The sequence below is a fragment of the Leuresthes tenuis genome, unplaced genomic scaffold, assembly GCF_036924035.1.
Source record: "Leuresthes tenuis unplaced genomic scaffold, fLeuTen1.0.hap1 SCAF_23, whole genome shotgun sequence".
NCBI classification, from domain to species: domain Eukaryota; kingdom Metazoa; phylum Chordata; class Actinopteri; order Atheriniformes; family Atherinopsidae; genus Leuresthes; species Leuresthes tenuis.
Window position 1 is genome coordinate 1,185,889 of NW_027325377.1, and position 23,058 is coordinate 1,208,946.

General features: G+C 51.2%; 1 protein-coding gene across 6 annotated transcripts in view; it reads left to right on the forward strand.

Annotated features, from left to right (window-relative positions):
• LOC140282617 (filamin-C-like) overlaps positions 1–23,058 on the forward strand; it is a 123,898-nt gene that overhangs the window by 83,170 nt on the left and 17,670 nt on the right. For 5 of the 6 annotated variants that reach the window (XM_072377112.1, XM_072377113.1, XM_072377116.1 and 2 more), the window contains 8 exons: positions 184–345; positions 422–625; positions 695–847; positions 4,116–4,238; positions 4,355–4,609; positions 6,301–6,570; positions 6,662–6,799; positions 22,471–22,586. In XM_072377112.1, coding sequence (XP_072233213.1) covers positions 184–345; positions 422–625; positions 695–847; positions 4,116–4,238; positions 4,355–4,609; positions 6,301–6,570; positions 6,662–6,799; positions 22,471–22,586 — 1,421 coding nt within the window. The remainder of the gene's footprint in view (positions 1–183; positions 346–421; positions 626–694; positions 848–4,115; positions 4,239–4,354; positions 4,610–6,300; positions 6,571–6,661; positions 6,800–22,470; positions 22,587–23,058) is intronic. The other variant, XM_072377117.1, reaches the window with a different exon arrangement.

The following is a 23,058-nucleotide window of genomic DNA, read 5'->3' on the forward strand; positions in this document are numbered from 1 at the left end:
AAACTGCAACAATCAGTTCCCAGAGCATTAAAAAGTGTTGTTAAAGGAAGCTGAAGGAACAACTTTTACTGAGTGTTGGTTCTGTTTTCTGAATATAATACATTTGTCTGGACTTGTTTCCCATAAAGACTCAAACCAATAATGGTTAGTATGACAGGTTTTGCTGTGTTTTTGGGCGTCCAGGTGACGACTCCATGAGGACGTCCCAGCTCAACGTTGGCACGGCAACAGATGTTTCCTTGAAGATCACAGAGACGGACCTGAGCAGCCTGATGGCGACTATCAGAGCGCCGTCAGGACACGAGGAGCCGTGTCTGCTGAAGAAGCTGCCCAACAGACACATCGGTCAGCACAACTTCAGGGTTTGTTTGGACTCAAACTGACACTGAAACTAAAGCTCGTCACCTCTTCCTTTCTTCAGGAATCTCCTTCACACCCAAAGAAGTGGGCGAACATGTGGTGAGCGTGAAGAAAAACGGCAAGCATGTGACCAACAGTCCGTTTAAGATCATGGTGGGACAGTCAGAGATCGGAGATGCCAGTAAGGTGAAGGTCTACGGTCAGGGGCTGGTGGAGGGACACACCTTTGAGGTGTCCGAGTTCATCGTGGACACCAGGAATGCAGGTTAGAAGTTAAACCTCACATTTTCAGCATTTCAGCTTTTTCACCCCTCACCATGTCTGTGATTGGCAGGTTATGGAGGTCTGGGTCTGTCCATTGAGGGTCCCAGTAAAGTGGACATTAACTGCGAGGACGTCGATGACGGGACATGCAAGGTCACCTACTGTCCAACAGAACCTGGAAACTACATCATCAACATCAAGTTTGCCGACCAACACGTTCCAGGTATGTTCAGCTGGGATTATAAGTCCAGGTTCAGCAAAAAAGGCAAACCTCTACAGGCAGAAACAGGAACTACAGGCAGAAACAGGAACTACAGGCAGAAACAGGAACTACAGGCAGAAACAGGTAGAAACAGGAACTACAGGCAGAAACAGGTAGAAACAGGAACTACAGGCAGAAACAAGAACTACAGGCAGAAACAGGTAGAAACAGGAACTACAGGCAGAAACAGGAACTACAGGCAGAAACTCGAACTACAGGCAGAAACAGGAACTACAGGCAGAAACAAGAACTACAGATACACTGACCTCTACAGGCAGAAACAGGAACTACAGGCAGAAACAGGAACTACAGGCAGAAACAGGAACTACAGGCAGAAACAGGAACTACAGGCAGAAACAGGAACTACAGGCAGAAACAAGAACTACAGGCAGAAACAGGAACTACAGACACACTGACTTCAACAGGCAGAAACAGGAACTACAGGCAGAAACAGGAACTACAGGCAGAAACAGGAACTACAGGCAGAAACAAGAACTACAGGCAGAAACAGGAACTACAGACACACTGACTTCAACAGGCAGAAACAGGAACTACAGGCAGAAACAGGAACTACAGGCAGAAACAGGAACTACAGGCAGAAACAGGAACTACAGACACACTGACCCCTACAGGCAGAAACAGGAACTACAGGCAGAAACAGGAACTACAGGCAGAAACAGGAACTACAGGCAGAAACAGGAACTGCAGGCAGAAACAGGAACTACAGACAGAAACAGGAACTACAGACACACTGACCCCTACAGACAGAAACAGGAACTACAGACAGAAACAGGAACTACAGACACACTGACCCCTACAGGCAGAAACAGGAACTACAGGCAGAAACAGGAACTGCAGGCAGAAACAGGAACTACAGGCAGAAACAGGAACTACAGACAGAAACAGGAACTACAGACACACTGACCCCTACAGACAGAAACAGGAACTACAGACAGAAACAGGAACTACAGACACACTGACCCCTACAGGCAGAAACAGGAACTACAGGCAGAAACAGGAACTGCAGGCAGAAACAGGAACTACAGGCAGAAACAGGAACTACAGACAGAAACAGGAACTACAGACACACTGACCCCTACAGACAGAAACAGGAACTACAGACAGAAACAGGAACTACAGACACACTGACCCCTACAGGCAGAAACAGGAACTACAGACAGAAACAGGAACTACAGACACACTGACCCCTACAGACAGAAACAGGAACTACAGGCAGAAACAGGAACTACAGACACACTGACCCCTACAGACAGAAACAGGAACTACAGACAGAAACAGGAACTACAGACACACTGACCCCTACAGGCAGAAACAGGAACTACAGACAGAAACAGGAACTACAGACACACTGACCCCTACAGACAGAAACAGGAACTACAGACAGAAACAGGAACTACAGGCAGAAACAGGAACTACAGGCAGAAACAGGAACTACAGACAGAAACAGGAACTACAGACACACTGACCCCTACAGGCAGAAACAGGAACTACAGACAGAAACAGGAACTACAGACACACTGACCCCTACAGGCAGAAACAGGAACTACAGACAGAAACAGGAACTACAGACACACTGACCCCTACAGGCAGAAACAGGAACTACAGACAGAAACAGGAACTACAGGCAGAAACAAGAACTACAGGCAGAAACAGGAACTACAGGCAGAAACAGGAACTACAGACAGAAACAGGAACTGCAGACACACTGACCCCTACAGGCAGAAACAGGAACTACAGATAGAAAGAGGAACTACAGGCAGAAACAAGAACTACAGGCAGAAACAGGAACTACAGGCAGAGACAGGAACTACAGGCAGAGACAGGAACTACAGACACACTGACCTCTACAGACAGAAACAGGAACTACAGACACACTGACCCCTACAGGCAGAAACAGGAACTACAGGCAGAAACAGGAACTGCAGGCAGAAACAGGAACTACAGGCAGAAACAGGAACTACAGACAGAAACAGGAACTACAGACACACTGACCCCTACAGACAGAAACAGGAACTACAGACAGAAACAGGAACTACAGACACACTGACCCCTACAGGCAGAAACAGGAACTACAGACAGAAACAGGAACTACAGACACACTGACCCCTACAGACAGAAACAGGAACTACAGGCAGAAACAGGAACTACAGACACACTGACCCCTACAGACAGAAACAGGAACTACAGACAGAAACAGGAACTACAGACACACTGACCCCTACAGGCAGAAACAGGAACTACAGACAGAAACAGGAACTACAGACACACTGACCCCTACAGGCAGAAACAGGAACTACAGACAGAAACAGGAACTACAGACACACTGACCCCTACAGACAGAAACAGGAACTACAGACAGAAACAGGAACTACAGGCAGAAACAGGAACTACAGGCAGAAACAGGAACTACAGACAGAAACAGGAACTACAGACACACTGACCCCTACAGGCAGAAACAGGAACTACAGACAGAAACAGGAACTACAGACACACTGACCCCTACAGGCAGAAACAGGAACTACAGACAGAAACAGGAACTACAGACACACTGACCCCTACAGGCAGAAACAGGAACTACAGACAGAAACAGGAACTACAGGCAGAAACAAGAACTACAGGCAGAAACAGGAACTACAGGCAGAAACAGGAACTACAGACAGAAACAGGAACTGCAGACACACTGACCCCTACAGGCAGAAACAGGAACTACAGATAGAAAGAGGAACTACAGGCAGAAACAAGAACTACAGGCAGAAACAGGAACTACAGGCAGAGACAGGAACTACAGGCAGAGACAGGAACTACAGACACACTGACCTCTACAGGCAGAAACAGGAACTGCAGACACACTGACCCCTACAGGCAGAAACAGGAACTACAGATAGAAAGAGGAACTACAGGCAGAAACAAGAACTACAGGCAGAAACAGGAACTACAGGCAGAGACAGGAACTACAGACACACTGACCCCTACAGGCAGGAACAGGAACTACATGCAGGAACAGGAACTACAGGCAGAAACAGGAACTACAGGCAGAAACAAGAACTACAGGCAGAAACAGGAACTACAGACAGAAACAGGAACTGCAGGCAGAAACTGGAACTACAGACACATCACTTTTAGAGATGACGTATCAGATAAAATTCAAGCCGAGGACATTTTTCCCGGAGTTTTGTGGTTATTGTCTGGAACGTCTGTGTTTGAACAGGAAGTCCATTCACAGTGAAGATATTTGGTGAGGGCCGGATGAAGGAGAGCATCACCAGGAAGCGTCAGGCGCCCTCCATCGCCACAGTGGGCAGCACCTGTGACCTGAACCTTAAGATACCAGGTGAGCTGTGTCATCAGTGTCTGCTTCACCTCCCCTGCTTCCTCCTCTTCATCTCCTTCTTTTTATCCCTCATCTCCTCCTTCTTCCCTGGCTGCTCTTCCTCCTCCTGGCCGCAGGAAACTGGTTTCAGATGGTTTCAGCTCAGGAACGCGTGACGCGGACCTTCACCCGCAGCAGCCACACCTACACCCGCACCGAGAGGACGGAGATCAGCAAAACCCGAGCCGGGGAGACCAAGCGGGAGGTCCGGGTGGAGGAGAGCACGCAGGTTGGAGATCCTTTCAGAGACGTGTTCGGAGATTTTCTTGGACGGGAGAGTCTGAGCGGGTTCAGCGGGATGCCGGCCGGCAGCCGACCGCCACTGCAGGACGGTGTGTGTCTGAAGTGAAGGACTTTCTAACTCCCCCGGCTCCTGCTACGCCTTTTTCTATAACAACGTTCAGCTGTCACAGATTTCTAACGTTTTAGATCTAACACATCTGCAAGAACTCAAGTGTGGATGAACAGAAAACAGTGTGTTCCTTTGGTGCCTAAACAATCAGCCCTGCAGATGAAGGCGTATCTGACGCAGTTTAGCATCTCAAGTTTAGCGTCTCGTTTGTGGAATCGTTCACCAAAAGTTTCTTGTCATTAGTAACTGTACTAACTGGACTTAACGTGTTATTTAACTTAACTTTTTACATGTGCATGTGACAGAAACAGCATGGTGGTAAAAAAAATATGAGTACAATCAATTAAAGAAGAAGAAGAAAGGGCCCAGCAGTGGTCTCAGAGGAGCTCCAAATCAAAGAAGAACAAGAAAGGGCCCAGCAGTGGTCTCAGAGGAGCTCCAAATCAAAGAAGAAGAAGAAAGGGCCCAGCAGTGGTCTCAGAGGAGCTCCAAATCAAAGAAGAACAAGAAAGGGCCCAGCAGTGGTCTCAGAGGAGCTCCAAATCAAAGAAGAAGAAGAAAGGGCCCAGCAGTGGTCTCAGAGGAGCTCCAAATCAAAGAAGAACAAGAAAGGGCCCAGCAGTGGTCTCAGAGGAGCTCCAAAGCAACTTTTAGCTGAGAAACAGACAGAAGACAGAAGCATTTATTTTTATGACCCATTCTGTTGGTGTTCGGTATCTGTGGCCATGGTTGCTCTAAAATTCAATTCAATTCAATTTTATTTATAAAGCGCCAGATTACAACAATTGTCATCTCAAGGCACTTAAGTAATAAAGTCCAATTCAAGCCAATTGGAATTCAATTCATTGTAATCATAATCCAATTAATTCATATGGAGCCAATTCAAAAATAATATCCGAGCTAAGGAAACCAACAGATTGGACCGAAACTTGTCTTCAGTCCAATCTCCCGTCCTGAGCCTGAGGGACTGTGGAAAGGAACGACTCCCTTTAACAGGAAGAAACCTCTGGCAGAACCAGAACCAGGAAGAAACATCTGGCAGAACCAGAACCAGAACCAGGAAGAAACCTCTGGCAGAACCAGAACCAGGAAGAAACCTCTGGCAGAACCAGAACCAGAACCGGGAAGAAACCTCCGGCAGAACCAGAACCAGGAAGAAACCTCTGGTAGAACCAGACTCAGGAAGAAACCTCTGGCAGAACCAGAACCAGGAAGAAACCTCTGGCAGAACCAGAACCAGGAAGGGTGGCCATCCGCCTCGACCAGCTGGGGTTTGAGAAGACAGAAAAGAGGGAAAAGAGGGGGAAAAACACCATAACACCATTCAAAGGATACCTGCTGGAACAGGGAAACACAAGTGAATAACCACAATAATGTCACATGGACATAAAATCATTTAGAAATTAAACAGGGGGAAAAGCCTAATCTTAAAAGTGAAAAGGGTGTCACATTTGTCCAGAACTAGAATGTTAATTAGCCAGTGTATAAAACAGGGCTGCTGTGGTGGTGAATAACTTAAAAAAAGGATCAAAACACAGATTTTCTTCAGAATTAGACAATGAGCTGTGGTTAGTGATTCCTGTGGTTGGGCTCAGAACAGAGAGGTTGATGCACTAACTCTCAGCAGAACAAACCTGACCCATGTTCTGTCCTCCACCCTCCACCCCTCAGGTGAGGCAGGTAACCAGGAGATGACGGCTCAGGTCACGAGTCCTGGAGGGAAGACGGAGGATGCCGAGATCATCAAAGGAGAGGACAGCACCTACAGCGTCCGCTTCATTCCTCAGGAGATGGGACCTCATATAGTAAATGTTAAATACCGGGGCCAACATGTCCCCGGGAGCCCCTTCCAGTTCACTGTGGGGCCCCTGGGGGAGGGAGGAGCCCACAAGGTCCGAGCAGGGGGAACCGGATTGGACCGAGGAGTGGCAGGGATCCCAGGTGGGTCTTTTCTGCTTCTTCCTGTTTTACTGCCCTCTTGTGGTCCCCAGAGGAACTACATCTATGAAGACTTAACTGTGTTGTTCTGCAGCTGAGTTCAGCATCTGGACCAGAGAGGCCGGAGCTGGAGGTCTTTCCATCGCTGTCGAGGGACCCAGCAAGGCTGAGATCAGCTTTGAGGACAGGAAGGACGGTTCCTGTGGGGTCGCATACGTGGTGCAGGAGCCCGGTAGGACTTAAGCACACCCCCCAGATCAGATTATGGACTTAAACGATGATTAAACCCAATCAATCAAGGCAGGTGCATGATAAAGAGTTCCTGGTAATTACAGGATCTGCTTCATGAACCAAACTTCAGGAGAAATAAACACAAACAAACATCTATAAGTTTGTTTTAAGGCAGTAACCCAGCAGCTGCATGAGCATTATAGATAAAGATGAACTTTATTAGTCCCACAGGTCAGCAGGTTGACTTCCTGTTGATCCTGACACGTTTCCATCAGTTTGAGCTTTTAAAACTCACAGAATCCCATTTAAAATCAGGCCTCGAGCTGCTGCTGCAGCTGGCTGTATATCTGAATTATTGGGCCTTTGGGACCAAGATGCATCCACTTAGCGCTGGACTCTGACTTTACAGACTCTGGCTGTTATTTACACGGTAGGACTACAAACAGGAAGTCATTTGAGCTTCATCTACGGGCAGCGCAGTGTCGACAGATGTGACTTATGATAAACCTTTAGAACAGCTACGTCCCCTTCAGAACAGCTACGTCCCTCTGAGAACAGCTACGTCCCCTTCAGAACAGCTACGTCCCCTTCAGAACAGCTACGTCCCTCTGAGAACAGCTACGTCCCTCTGAGAATAGCTACGTCCCTCTGAGAACAGCTACGTCCCCTTCAGAACAGCTACGTCCCTCTGAGAACAGCTACGTCCCCTTCAGAACAGCTACGTCCCCTTCAGAACAGCTACATCCCCTTCAGAACAGCTACGTCCCTCTGAGAACAGCTACATCCCTCTGAGAACAGCTACGTCCCCTTCAGAACAGCTACGTCCCCTTCAGAACAGCTACGTCCCTCTGAGAACAGCTACGTCCCCTTCAGAACAGCTACGTCCCTCTGAGAACAGCTACGTCTCCTTCAGAACAGCTACGTCCCCTTCAGAACAGCTACGTCCCCTTCAGAAAAGCTACGTCCCCTTCAGAACAGCTACGTCCCCTTCAGAACAGCTACGTCCCCTTCAGAACAGCTACGTCCCCTTCAGAACAGCTACGTCCCTCTGAGAACAGCTACGTCCCCTTCAGAAAAGCTACGTCCCTCTGAGAACAGCTACGTCCCCTTCAGAACAGCTACGTCCCTCTGAGAACAGCTACGTCTCCTTCAGAACAGCTACGTCCCCTTCAGAAAAGCTACGTCCCCTTCAGAACAGCTACGTCCCTCTGAGAACAGCTACGTCCCTCTGAGAACAGCTACGTCCCCTTCAGAACAGCTACGTCCCTCTGAGAACAGCTACGTCTCCTTCAGAACAGCTACGTCCCCTTCAGAACAGCTACGTCCCCTTCAGAAAAGCTACGTCCCTCTGAGAACAGCTACGTCCCCTTCAGAACAGCTACGTCCCCTTCAGAACAGCTACGTCCCTCTGAGAACAGCTACGTCCCCTTCAGAACAGCTACGTCCCTCTGAGAACAGCTACGTCCCTCTGAGAACAGCTACGTCTCCTTCAGAACAGCTACGTCCCCTTCAGAACAGCTACGTCCCTCTGAGAACAGCTACGTCCCCTTCAGAACAGCTACGTCCCCTTCAGAACAGCTACGTCCCTCTGAGAACAGCTACATCCCTCTGAGAACAGCTACGTCCCCTTCAGAACAGCTACGTCCCCTTCAGAACAGCTACGTCCCTCTGAGAACAGCTACGTCCCCTTCAGAACAGCTACGTCCCCTTCAGAACAGCTACGTCCCCTTCAGAAAAGCTACGTCCCTCTGAGAACAGCTACGTCCCTCTGAGAACAGCTACGTCCCCTTCAGAACAGCTACGTCCCTCTGAGAACAGCTACGTCTCCTTCAGAACAGCTACGTCCCCTTCAGAACAGCTACGTCCCCTTCAGAAAAGCTACGTCCCCTTCAGAACAGCTACGTCCCCTTCAGAACAGCTACGTCCCCTTCAGAAAAGCTACGTCCCTCTGAGAACAGCTACGTCCCCTTCAGAACAGCTACGTCCCTCTGAGAACAGCTACGTCCCCTTCAGAACAGCTACGTCCCTCTGAGAACAGCTACGTCCCCTTCAGAAAAGCTACGTCCCTCTGAGAACAGCTACGTCTCCTTCAGAACAGCTACGTCCCCTTCAGAACAGCTACGTCCCCTTCAGAAAAGCTACGTCCCCTTCAGAACAGCTACGTCCCCTTCAGAACAGCTACGTCCCCTTCAGAACAGCTACGTCCCCTTCAGAAAAGCTACGTCCCTCTGAGAACAGCTACGTCCCCTTCAGAACAGCTACGTCCCTCTGAGAACAGCTACGTCCCCTTCAGAACAGCTACGTCCCTCTGAGAACAGCTACGTCCCCTTCAGAACAGCTACGTCCCTCTGAGAACAGCTACGTCCCCTTCAGAACAGCTACGTCCCCTTCAGAACAGCTACGTCCCTCTGAGAACAGCTACGTCCCCTTCAGAACAGCTACGTCCCTCTGAGAACAGCTACGTCCCCTTCAGAACAGCTACGTCCCTCTGAGAACAGCTACGTCCCCTTCAGAAAAGCTACGTCCCTCTGAGAACAGCTACGTCCCCTTCAGAACAGCTACGTCCCTCTGAGAACAGCTACGTCCCCTTCAGAACAGCTACGTCCCTCTGAGAACAGCTACGTCCCTCTGAGAACAGCTACGTCCCCTTCAGAACAGCTACGTCCCTCTGAGAACAGCTACGTCCCCTTCAGAACAGCTACGTCCCTCTGAGAACAGCTACGTCCCCTTCAGAACAGCTACGTCCCTCTGAGAACAGCTACGTCCCTCTGAGAACAGCTACGTCTCCTTCAGAACAGCTACGTCCCCTTCAGAACAGCTACGTCCCTCTGAGAACAGCTACATCCCCTTCAGAAAAGCTACGTCCCTCTGAGAACAGCTACGTCCCTCTGAGAACAGCTACGTCCCTTTCAGAACAGCTACGTCCCTCTGAGAACAGCTACGTCTCCTTCAGAACAGCTACGTCCCTCTGAGAACAGCTACGTCCCTCTGAGAACAGCTACGTCCCTCTGAGAACAGCTACGTCCCTCTGAGAACAGCTACATCCCCTTCAGAACAGCTACGTCCCTCTGAGAACAGCTACGTCCCTCTGAGAACAGCTACGTCTCCTTCAGAACAGCTACGTCCCCTACAGAACAGCTACGTCCCTCTGAGAACAGCTACGTCCCTCTGAGAACAGCTACGTCTCCTTCAGAACAGCTACGTCCCTCTGAGAACAGCTACGTCCCTCTGAGAACAGCTACGTCCCTTTCAGAACAGCTACGTCCCTCTGAGAACAGCTACGTCTCCTTCAGAACAGCTACGTCCCTCTGAGAACAGCTACGTCCCTCTGAGAACAGCTACGTCCCTCTGAGAACAGCTACATCCCCTTCAGAACAGCTACGTCCCTCTGAGAACAGCTACGTCCCTCTGAGAACAGCTACGTCCCTCTGAGAACAGCTACGTCCCCTTCAGAACAGCTACGTCCCTCTGAGAACAGCTACGTCCCCTTCAGAACAGCTACGTCCCTCTGAGAACAGCTACGTCCCTCTGAGAACAGCTACGTCCCTCTGAGAACAGCTACGTCCCTCTGAGAACAGCTACGTCCCCTTCAGAACAGCTACGTCCCCTTCAGAACAGCTACGTCCCCTTCAGAAAAGCTACGTCCCTCTGAGAACAGCTACGTCCCCTTCAGAACAGCTACGTCCCCTTCAGAACAGCTACGTCCCCTTCAGAAAAGCTACGTCCCTCTGAGAACAGCTACGTCCCTCTGAGAACAGCTACGTCCCCTTCAGAACAGCTACGTCCCTCTGAGAACAGCTACGTCCCTCTGAGAACAGCTACGTCCCTCTGAGAACAGCTACGTCCCCTTCAGAACAGCTACGTCCCTCTGAGAACAGCTACGTCCCTCTGAGAACAGCTACATCCCCTTCAGAACAGCTACGTCCCCTTCAGAACAGCTACGTCCCCTTCAGAACAGCTACGTCCCCTTCAGAAAAGCTACGTCCCTCTGAGAACAGCTACGTCCCCTTCAGAACAGCTACGTCCCCTTCAGAACAGCTACGTCCCCTTCAGAACAGCTACGTCCCTCTGAGAACAGCTACGTCCCCTTCAGAACAGCTACGTCCCCTTCAGAACAGCTACGTCCCTCTGAGAACAGCTACGTCCCTCTGAGAACAGCTACGTCCCCTTCAGAACAGCTACGTCCCTCTGAGAACAGCTACGTCCCTTTCAGAACAGCTACGTCCCTCTGAGAACAGCTACATCCCCTTCAGAACAGCTACATCCCCTTCAGAACAGCTACATCCCCTTCAGAACAGCTACGTCCCTCTGAGAACAGCTACGTCCCTCTGAGAACAGCTACGTCCCTTTCAGAACAGCTACGTCCCTCTGAGAACAGCTACGTCTCCTTCAGAACAGCTACGTCCCTCTGAGAACAGCTACGTCCCTCTGAGAACAGCTACGTCCCTCTGAGAACAGCTACGTCCCTCTGAGAACAGCTACATCCCCTTCAGAACAGCTACGTCCCTCTGAGAACAGCTACGTCCCTCTGAGAACAGCTACGTCCCTCTGAGAACAGCTACATTCCCTTCAGAACAGCTACGTCCCTCTGAGAACAGCTACGTCCCCTTCAGAACAGCTACGTCCCTCTGAGAACAGCTACGTCCCCTTCAGAACAGCTACGTCCCTCTGAGAACAGCTACGTCCCTCTGAGAACAGCTACGTCCCCTTCAGAACAGCTACGTCCCCTTCAGAACAGCTACGTCCCTCTGAGAACAGCTACGTCCCTCTGAGAACAGCTACGTCCCTCTGAGAACAGCTACGTCCCCTTCAGAACAGCTACGTCCCCTTCAGAACAGCTACGTCCCCTTCAGAAAAGCTACGTCCCTCTGAGAACAGCTACGTCCCCTTCAGAACAGCTACGTCCCTCTGAGAACAGCTACGTCCCCTTCAGAACAGCTACGTCCCCTTCAGAACAGCTACGTCCCTCTGAGAACAGCTACGTCCCTCTGAGAACAGCTACGTCCCTCTGAGAACAGCTACGTCCCCTTCAGAACAGCTACGTCCCTCTGAGAACAGCTACGTCCCCTTCAGAACAGCTACGTCCCTCTGAGAACAGCTACGTCCCCTTCAGAACAGCTACGTCCCCTTCAGAACAGCTACGTCCCTCTGAGAACAGCTACGTCCCTCTGAGAACAGCTACGTCCCTCTGAGAACAGCTACGTCCCCTTCAGAACAGCTACGTCCCCTTCAGAACAGCTACGTCCCCTTCAGAACAGCTACGTCCCCTTCAGAAAAGCTACGTCCCTCTGAGAACAGCTACGTCCCCTTCAGAACAGCTACGTCCCCTTCAGAACAGCTACGTCCCCTTCAGAAAAGCTACGTCCCTCTGAGAACAGTTACGTCCCTCTGAGAACAGCTACGTCCCCTTCAGAACAGCTACGTCCCTCTGAGAACAGCTACGTCCCTCTGAGAACAGCTACGTCCCTCTGAGAACAGCTACGTCCCCTTCAGAACAGCTACGTCCCTCTGAGAACAGCTACGTCCCTCTGAGAACAGCTACGTCCCCTTCAGAACAGCTACGTCCCCTTCAGAACAGCTACGTCCCTCTGAGAACAGCTACGTCCCCTTCAGAACAGCTACGTCCCTCTGAGAACAGCTACGTCCCTTTCAGAACAGCTACGTCCCTCTGAGAACAGCTATATCCCCTTCATAACAGCTACATCCCCTTCAGAACAGCTACGTCCCTCTGAGAACAGCTACGTCCCTCTGAGAACAGCTACGTCCCTTTCAGAACAGCTACGTCCCTCTGAGAACAGCTACGTCTCCTTCAGAACAGCTACGTCCCTCTGAGAACAGCTACGTCCCTCTGAGAACAGCTACGTCCCTCTGAGAACAGCTACGTCCCCTTCAGAACAGCTACGTCCCTCTGAGAACAGCTACGTCCCTCTGAGAACAGCTACATTCCCTTCAGAACAGCTACGTCCCTCTGAGAACAGCTACGTCCCCTTCAGAACAGCTACGTCCCCTTCAGAACAGCTACGTCCCTCTGAGAACAGCTACGTCCCTCTGAGAACAGCTACGTCCCTCTGAGAACAGCTACGTCCCCTTCAGAACAGCTACGTCCCCTTCAGAACAGCTACGTCCCTCTGAGAACAGCTACGTCCCTCTGAGAACAGCTACGTCCCTCTGAGAACAGCTACGTCCCCTTCAGAACAGCTACGTCCCCTTCAGAACAGCTACGTCCCCTTCAGAAAAGCTACGTCCCTCTGAGAACAGCTACGTCCCCTTCAGAACAGCTACGTCCCTCTGAGAACAGCTACGTCCCCTTCAGAACAGCTACGTCCCCTTCAGAACAGCTACGTCCCTCTGAGAACAGCTACGTCCCTCTGAGAACAGCTACGTCCCTCTGAGAACAGCTACGTCCCCTTCAGAACAGCTACGTCCCCTTCAGAACAGCTACGTCCCCTTCAGAAAAGCTACGTCCCTCTGAGAACAGCTACGTCCCTCTGAGAACAGCTACGTCCCTCTGAGAACAGCTACATCCCCTTCAGAACAGCTACGTCCCTCTGAGAACAGCTACGTCCCTCTGAGAAAAGCTACGTCCCTCTGAGAACAGCTACGTCCCCTTCAGAACAGCTACGTCCCTCTGAGAACAGCTACGTCCCCTTCAGAACAGCTACGTCCCTCTGAGAACAGCTACGTCCCTCTGAGAACAGCTACGTCCCTCTGAGAACAGCTACATCCCCTTCAGAACAGCTACGTCCCCTTCAGAACAGCTACATCCCCTTCAGAACAGCTACGTCCCCTTCAGAACAGCTACGTCCCCTACAGAACAGCTACGTCCCCTACAGAACAGCTACGTCCCTCTGAGAACAGCTACGTCTCCTTCAGAACAGCTACGTCCCTCTGAGAACAGCTACGTCCCTCTGAGAACAGCTACGTCCCCTTCAGAACAGCTACGTCCCCTTCAGAACAGCTACGTCCCCTACAGAACAGCTACGTCCCTCTGAGAACAGCTACGTCTCCTTCAGAACAGCTACGTCCCTCTGAGAACAGCTACGTCCCTCTGAGAACAGCTACGTCCCCTTCAGAACAGCTACGTCCCTCTGAGAACAGCTACGTCCCTCTGAGAACAGCTACGTCCCTCTGAGAACAGCTACGTCCCCTTCAGAACAGCTACGTCCCCTTCAGAAAAGCTACGTCCCTCTGAGAACAGCTACGTCCCCTTCAGAACAGCTACGTCCCCTTCAGAACAGCTACGTCCCTCTGAGAACAGCTACGTCCCTCTGAGAACAGCTACGTCCCTCTGAGAACAGCTACGTCCCCTTCAGAACAGCTACGTCCCTCTGAGAACAGCTACGTCCCTCTGAGAACAGCTACGTCCCCTTCAGAACAGCTACGTCCCCTTCAGAACAGCTACGTCCCTCTGAGAACAGCTACGTCCCTCTGAGAACAGCTACATCCCCTTCAGAACAGCTACGTCCCTCTGAGAACAGCTACGTCCCCTTCAGAACAGCTACGTCCCTCTGAGAACAGCTACGTCCCTTTCAGAACAGCTACGTCCCTCTGAGAACAGCTACATCCCCTTCAGAACAGCTACATCCCCTTCAGAACAGCTACATCCCCTTCAGAACAGCTACGTCCCTTTCAGAACAGCTACGTCCCCTTCAGAACAGCTACATCCCCTTCAGAACAGCTACGTCCCCTTCAGAACAGCTACGTCCCCTACAGAACAGCTACGTCCCTCTGAGAACAGCTACGTCCCCTTCAGAACAGCTACGTCCCTCTGAGAACAGCTACATCCCTCTGAGAACAGCTACGTCCCCTTCATAACAGCTACGTCCCCTTCAGAACAGCTACGTCTCCTTCAGAACAGCTACGTCCCTCTGAGAACAGCTACGTCCCCTTCAGAACAGCTACGTCTCCTTCAGAACAGCTACGTCCCTCTGAGAACAGCTACGTCCCTCTGAGAACAGCTACGTCCCCTTCATAACAGCTACGTCCCTCTGAGAACAGCTACGTCCCTCTGAGAACAGCTACGTCCCTCTGAGAACAGCTACGTCCCCTTCATAACAGCTACGTCCCTCTGAGAACAGCTACGTCCCTCTGAGAACAGCTACGTCCCTCTGAGAACAGCTACGTCCCCTTCATAACAGCTACGTCCCTCTGAGAACAGCTACGTCCCTCTGAGAACAGCTACGTCCCCTTCAGAACAGCTACGTCCCCTTCAGAACAGCTACGTCCCTCTGAGAACAGCTACATCCCTCTGAGAACAGCTACGTCCCCTTCATAACAGCTACGTCCCCTTCAGAACAGCTACGTCTCCTTCAGAACAGCTACGTCCCTCTGAGAACAGCTACGTCCCCTTCAGAACAGCTACGTCTCCTTCAGAACAGCTACGTCCCTCTGAGAACAGCTACGTCCCTCTGAGAACAGCTACGTCCCCTTCAGAACAGCTACGTCCCTCTGAGAACAGCTACGTCCCTCTGAGAACAGCTACGTCCCCTTCAGAACAGCTACGTCTCCTTCAGAACAGCTACGTCCCTCTGAGAACAGCTACATCCCCTTCAGAACAGCTACGTCCCTTTCAGAACAGCTACGTCCCCTTCAGAACAGCTACATCCCCTTCAGAACAGCTACGTCCCCTTCAGAACAGCTACGTCCCCTACAGAACAGCTACGTCCCTCTGAGAACAGCTACGTCCCCTTCAGAACAGCTACGTCCCTCTGAGAACAGCTACATCCCTCTGAGAACAGCTACGTCCCCTTCATAACAGCTACGTCCCCTTCAGAACAGCTACGTCTCCTTCAGAACAGCTACGTCCCTCTGAGAACAGCTACGTCCCCTTCATAACAGCTACGTCCCTCTGAGAACAGCTACGTCCCTCTGAGAACAGCTACGTCCCCTTCAGAACAGCTACGTCCCCTTCAGAACAGCTACGTCCCTCTGAGAACAGCTACGTCCCTCTGAGAACAGCTACGTCCCTCTGAGAACAGCTACATCCCCTTCAGAACAGCTACGTCCCCTTCAGAACAGCTACGTCCCTCTGAGAACAGCTACGTCCCTCTGAGAACAGCTACGTCCCCTTCAGAACAGCTACGTCCCTCTGAGAACAGCTACGTCCCCTTTAGAACAGCTACGTCCCTCTGAGAACAGCTACGTCCCTCTGAGAACAGCTACGTCCCCTTCAGAACAGCTACGTCCCTCTGAGAACAGCTACGTCCCCTTTAGAACAGCTACGTCCCTCTGAGAACAGCTACGTCCCTCTGAGAACAGCTACGTCCCTCTGAGAACAGCTACATCCCCTTCAGAACAGCTACGTCCCCTTCAGAACAGCTACGTCTCCTTCAGAACAGCTACGTCCCCTTCAGAACAGCTACGTCCCCTTCAGAACAGCTACGTCCCTCTCAGAACAGCTACGTCCCTCTGAGAACAGCTACGTCCCTCTGAGAACAGCTACGTCCCCTTCAGAACAGCTACGTCCCTCTGAGAACAGCTACGTCCCCTTTAGAACAGCTACGTCCCTCTGAGAACAGCTACGTCCCTCTGAGAACAGCTACGTCCCTCTGAGAACAGCTACATCCCCTTCAGAACAGCTACGTCCCTCTGAGAACAGCTACGTCCCTCTGAGAACAGCTACGTCCCTCTGAGAACAGCTACGTCCCTCTGAGAACAGCTACATCCCCTTCAGAACAGCTACGTCCCTCTGAGAACAGCTACGTCCCCTTTAGAACAGCTACGTCCCTCTGAGAACAGCTACGTCCCTCTGAGAACAGCTACGTCCCCTTCAGAACAGCTACGTCCCTCTGAGAACAGCTACGTCCTTCTGAGAACAGCTACGTCCCCTTCAGAACAGCTACGTCCCTCTGAGAACAGCTACGTCCCTCTGAGAACAGCTACGTCCCCTTCAGAACAGCTACGTCCCTCTGAGAACAGCTACGTCCCTTTCAGAACAGCTACGTCCCTCTGAGAACAGCTACATCCCCTTCAGAACAGCTACATCCCCTTCAGAACAGCTACATCCCCTTCAGAACAGCTACGTCCCTCTGAGAACAGCTACGTCCCTCTGAGAACAGCTACGTCCCTTTCAGAACAGCTACGTCCCTCTGAGAACAGCTACGTCTCCTTCAGAACAGCTACGTCCCTCTGAGAACAGCTACGTCCCTCTGAGAACAGCTACGTCCCTCTGAGAACAGCTACGTCCCTCTGAGAACAGCTACATCCCCTTCAGAACAGCTACGTCCCTCTGAGAACAGCTACGTCCCTCTGAGAACAGCTACGTCCCTCTGAGAACAGCTACATTCCCTTCAGAACAGCTACGTCCCTCTGAGAACAGCTACGTCCCCTTCAGAACAGCTACGTCCCTCTGAGAACAGCTACGTCCCCTTCAGAACAGCTACGTCCCTCTGAGAACAGCTACGTCCCTCTGAGAACAGCTACGTCCCCTTCAGAACAGCTACGTCCCCTTCAGAACAGCTACGTCCCTCTGAGAACAGCTACGTCCCTCTGAGAACAGCTACGTCCCTCTGAGAACAGCTACGTCCCCTTCAGAACAGCTACGTCCCCTTCAGAACAGCTACGTCCCCTTCAGAAAAGCTACGTCCCTCTGAGAACAGCTACGTCCCCTTCAGAACAGCTACGTCCCTCTGAGAACAGCTACGTCCCCTTCAGAACAGCTACGTCCCCTTCAGAACAGCTACGTCCCTCTGAGAACAGCTACGTCCCTCTGAGAACAGCTACGTCCCTCTGAGAACAGCTACGTCCCCTTCAGAACAGCTACGTCCCTCTGAGAACAGCTACGTCCCCTTCAGAACAGCTACGTCCCTCTGAGAACAGCTACGTCCCCTTCAGAACAGCTACGTCCCCTTCAGAACAGCTACGTCCCTCTGAGAACAGCTACGTCCCTCTGAGAACAGCTACGTCCCTCTGAGAACAGCTACGTCCCCTTCAGAACAGCTACGTCCCCTTCAGAACAGCTACGTCCCCTTCAGAAAAGCTACGTCCCTCTGAGAACAGCTACGTCCCCTTCAGAACAGCTACGTCCCCTTCAGAACAGCTACGTCCCCTTCAGAAAAGCTACGTCCCTCTGAGAACAGTTACGTCCCTCTGAGAACAGCTACGTCCCCTTCAGAACAGCTACGTCCCTCTGAGAACAGCTACGTCCCTCTGAGAACAGCTACGTCCCTCTGAGAACAGCTACGTCCCCTTCAGAACAGCTACGTCCCTCTGAGAACAGCTACGTCCCTCTGAGAACAGCTACGTCCCCTTCAGAACAGCTACGTCCCCTTCAGAACAGCTACGTCCCTCTGAGAACAGCTACGTCCCCTTCAGAACAGCTACGTCCCTCTGAGAACAGCTACGTCCCTTTCAGAACAGCTACGTCCCTCTGAGAACAGCTATATCCCCTTCATAACAGCTACATCCCCTTCAGAACAGCTACGTCCCTCTGAGAACAGCTACGTCCCTCTGAGAACAGCTACGTCCCTTTCAGAACAGCTACGTCCCTCTGAGAACAGCTACGTCTCCTTCAGAACAGCTACGTCCCTCTGAGAACAGCTACGTCCCTCTGAGAACAGCTACGTCCCTCTGAGAACAGCTACGTCCCCTTCAGAACAGCTACATCCCTCTGAGAACAGCTACGTCCCTCTGAGAACAGCTACATTCCCTTCAGAACAGCTACGTCCCTCTGAGAACAGCTACGTCCCCTTCAGAACAGCTACGTCCCCTTCAGAACAGCTACGTCCCTCTGAGAACAGCTACGTCCCTCTGAGAACAGCTACGTCCCTCTGAGAACAGCTACGTCCCCTTCAGAACAGCTACGTCCCCTTCAGAACAGCTACGTCCCTCTGAGAACAGCTACGTCCCTCTGAGAACAGCTACGTCCCTCTGAGAACAGCTACGTCCCCTTCAGAACAGCTACGTCCCCTTCAGAACAGCTACGTCCCCTTCAGAAAAGCTACGTCCCTCTGAGAACAGCTACGTCCCCTTCAGAACAGCTACGTCCCTCTGAGAACAGCTACGTCCCCTTCAGAACAGCTACGTCCCCTTCAGAACAGCTACGTCCCTCTGAGAACAGCTACGTCCCTCTGAGAACAGCTACGTCCCTCTGAGAACAGCTACGTCCCCTTCAGAACAGCTACGTCCCCTTCAGAACAGCTACGTCCCCTTCAGAAAAGCTACGTCCCTCTGAGAACAGCTACGTCCCTCTGAGAACAGCTACGTCCCTCTGAGAACAGCTACATCCCCTTCAGAACAGCTACGTCCCTCTGAGAACAGCTACGTCCCTCTGAGAAAAGCTACGTCCCTCTGAGAACAGCTACGTCCCCTTCAGAACAGCTACGTCCCTCTGAGAACAGCTACGTCCCCTTCAGAACAGCTACGTCCCTCTGAGAACAGCTACGTCCCTCTGAGAACAGCTACGTCCCTCTGAGAACAGCTACATCCCCTTCAGAACAGCTACATCCCCTTCAGAACAGCTACGTCCCTCTGAGAACAGCTACGTCCCTTTCAGAACAGCTACGTCCCTCTGAGAACAGCTACATCCCCTTCAGAACAGCTACATCCCCTTCAGAACAGCTACGTCCCCTTCAGAACAGCTACATCCCCTTCAGAACAGCTACGTCCCCTTCAGAACAGCTACGTCCCCTACAGAACAGCTACGTCCCCTACAGAACAGCTACGTCCCTCTGAGAACAGCTACGTCTCCTTCAGAACAGCTACGTCCCTCTGAGAACAGCTACGTCCCTCTGAGAACAGCTACGTCCCCTTCAGAACAGCTACGTCCCCTTCAGAACAGCTACGTCCCCTACAGAACAGCTACGTCCCTCTGAGAACAGCTACGTCTCCTTCAGAACAGCTACGTCCCTCTGAGAACAGCTACGTCCCTCTGAGAACAGCTACGTCCCCTTCAGAACAGCTACGTCCCTCTGAGAACAGCTACGTCCCTCTGAGAACAGCTACGTCCCTCTGAGAACAGCTACGTCCCCTTCAGAACAGCTACGTCCCCTTCAGAAAAGCTACGTCCCTCTGAGAACAGCTACGTCCCCTTCAGAACAGCTACGTCCCCTTCAGAACAGCTACGTCCCTCTGAGAACAGCTACGTCCCTCTGAGAACAGCTACGTCCCTCTGAGAACAGCTACGTCCCCTTCAGAACAGCTACGTCCCTCTGAGAACAGCTACGTCCCTCTGAGAACAGCTACGTCCCCTTCAGAACAGCTACGTCCCCTTCAGAACAGCTACGTCCCTCTGAGAACAGCTACGTCCCTCTGAGAACAGCTACATCCCCTTCAGAACAGCTACGTCCCTCTGAGAACAGCTACGTCCCCTTCAGAACAGCTACGTCCCTCTGAGAACAGCTACGTCCCTTTCAGAACAGCTACGTCCCCTTCAGAACAGCTACATCCCCTTCAGAACAGCTACGTCCCTTTCAGAACAGCTACGTCCCCTTCAGAACAGCTACATCCCCTTCAGAACAGCTACGTCCCCTTCAGAACAGCTACGTCCCCTACAGAACAGCTACGTCCCTCTGAGAACAGCTACGTCCCCTTCAGAACAGCTACGTCCCTCTGAGAACAGCTACATCCCTCTGAGAACAGCTACGTCCCCTTCATAACAGCTACGTCCCCTTCAGAACAGCTACGTCTCCTTCAGAACAGCTACGTCCCTCTGAGAACAGCTACGTCCCCTTCAGAACAGCTACGTCTCCTTCAGAACAGCTACGTCCCTCTGAGAACAGCTACGTCCCTCTGAGAACAGCTACGTCCCCTTCATAACAGCTACGTCCCTCTGAGAACAGCTACGTCCCTCTGAGAACAGCTACGTCCCTCTGAGAACAGCTACGTCCCCTTCATAACAGCTACGTCCCTCTGAGAACAGCTACGTCCCTCTGAGAACAGCTACGTCCCTCTGAGAACAGCTACGTCCCCTTCATAACAGCTACGTCCCTCTGAGAACAGCTACGTCCCTCTGAGAACAGCTACGTCCCCTTCAGAACAGCTACGTCCCCTTCAGAACAGCTACGTCCCTCTGAGAACAGCTACATCCCTCTGAGAACAGCTACGTCCCCTTCATAACAGCTACGTCCCCTTCAGAACAGCTACGTCTCCTTCAGAACAGCTACGTCCCTCTGAGAACAGCTACGTCCCCTTCAGAACAGCTACGTCTCCTTCAGAACAGCTACGTCCCTCTGAGAACAGCTACGTCCCTCTGAGAACAGCTACGTCCCCTTCAGAACAGCTACGTCCCTCTGAGAACAGCTACGTCCCTCTGAGAACAGCTACGTCCCCTTCAGAACAGCTACGTCTCCTTCAGAACAGCTACGTCCCTCTGAGAACAGCTACATCCCCTTCAGAACAGCTACGTCCCTTTCAGAACAGCTACGTCCCCTTCAGAACAGCTACATCCCCTTCAGAACAGCTACGTCCCCTTCAGAACAGCTACGTCCCCTACAGAACAGCTACGTCCCTCTGAGAACAGCTACGTCCCCTTCAGAACAGCTACGTCCCTCTGAGAACAGCTACATCCCTCTGAGAACAGCTACGTCCCCTTCATAACAGCTACGTCCCCTTCAGAACAGCTACGTCTCCTTCAGAACAGCTACGTCCCTCTGAGAACAGCTACGTCCCCTTCATAACAGCTACGTCCCTCTGAGAACAGCTACGTCCCTCTGAGAACAGCTACGTCCCCTTCAGAACAGCTACGTCCCCTTCAGAACAGCTACGTCCCTCTGAGAACAGCTACGTCCCTCTGAGAACAGCTACGTCCCTCTGAGAACAGCTACATCCCCTTCAGAACAGCTACGTCCCCTTCAGAACAGCTACGTCCCTCTGAGAACAGCTACGTCCCTCTGAGAACAGCTACGTCCCCTTCAGAACAGCTACGTCCCTCTGAGAACAGCTACGTCCCCTTTAGAACAGCTACGTCCCTCTGAGAACAGCTACGTCCCTCTGAGAACAGCTACGTCCCCTTCAGAACAGCTACGTCCCTCTGAGAACAGCTACGTCCCCTTTAGAACAGCTACGTCCCTCTGAGAACAGCTACGTCCCTCTGAGAACAGCTACGTCCCTCTGAGAACAGCTACATCCCCTTCAGAACAGCTACGTCTCCTTCAGAACAGCTACGTCCCCTTCAGAACAGCTACGTCCCTCTCAGAACAGCTACGTCCCTCTGAGAACAGCTACGTCCCTCTGAGAACAGCTACGTCCCCTTCAGAACAGCTACGTCCCTCTGAGAACAGCTACGTCCCTCTGAGAACAGCTACGTCCCTCTGAGAACAGCTACATCCCCTTCAGAACAGCTACATCATCTTCTGAACAGCTCTCCGTTTCATTCCCCCATGTAGGTTCGTTCTAAGGTCATAAAATTAAATTAATTCAGCAGAGATATTCATGAGTACGAGCAACATAGTTTTTATCAATAAGATAAACTTTTTGTCGTAGATCTTTGTTACACACTGTAATTGTAGTGAGGTGAAGACATTTATAGGAAACTTGGAAAAAACAGAAGATAGGTTTTACTTTTTGAATGAATAAGAGTAAAGACAGCATTAATTTATCATTTTTTTATCTGTATTCTATTATTATTTGGTGCCTTTTTGAGGATATTCTTTTGTAGCATGTAATCTGAGAACCACAGTGGGCCCAGAACAGATCCCTGAGGAGCACCATAGTCACGATTCTTCCTCTTTTCAGGTGATTACGAAGTTTCCATTAAATTTAATGATGAGCACATCCCAGACTCGCCCTTCATCGTCCCCATTGCCACGCTGTCGGAGGACGTCCGCCGCCTCACCATCACCAGCCTGCAGGTGAGAAAACAGCTTCTGGGTTAAATCAGACGAGACATTTTGTACGGCTGAGGTCAGACGTTTATATGTGATGTCCTGCCATATAAGACTGTTATTTTGAAGGTGATACTATGAGATCTCTGTTATTATTAGTGTACGCGTGGCTGCTCTGCACTGACGATCTATTTCTGTGTTTATGTGTAAATGTATCTCTGCTACCCTCCTTTTACAACCTCTATTTATTCATCCTCTGCTGTTTGATGCATCAGAAGGGCAAAGCTAACTTCATTTAACTAATTATAGATTCAACAATAATAACGGCTGCAACAGCTTTGCTTTCATATTTATCTTCATTATCTAAAACACAATCTTGATATTAAACTTTGAGAAATTATGTACACATGAAAAGATAAAACAGATGATATTTTTATTTAATTTTGTCTATTAAAGCTGGTTTTGTTTCTTCTCTGTAGGCAGAAAGCTTGTTCAGTGT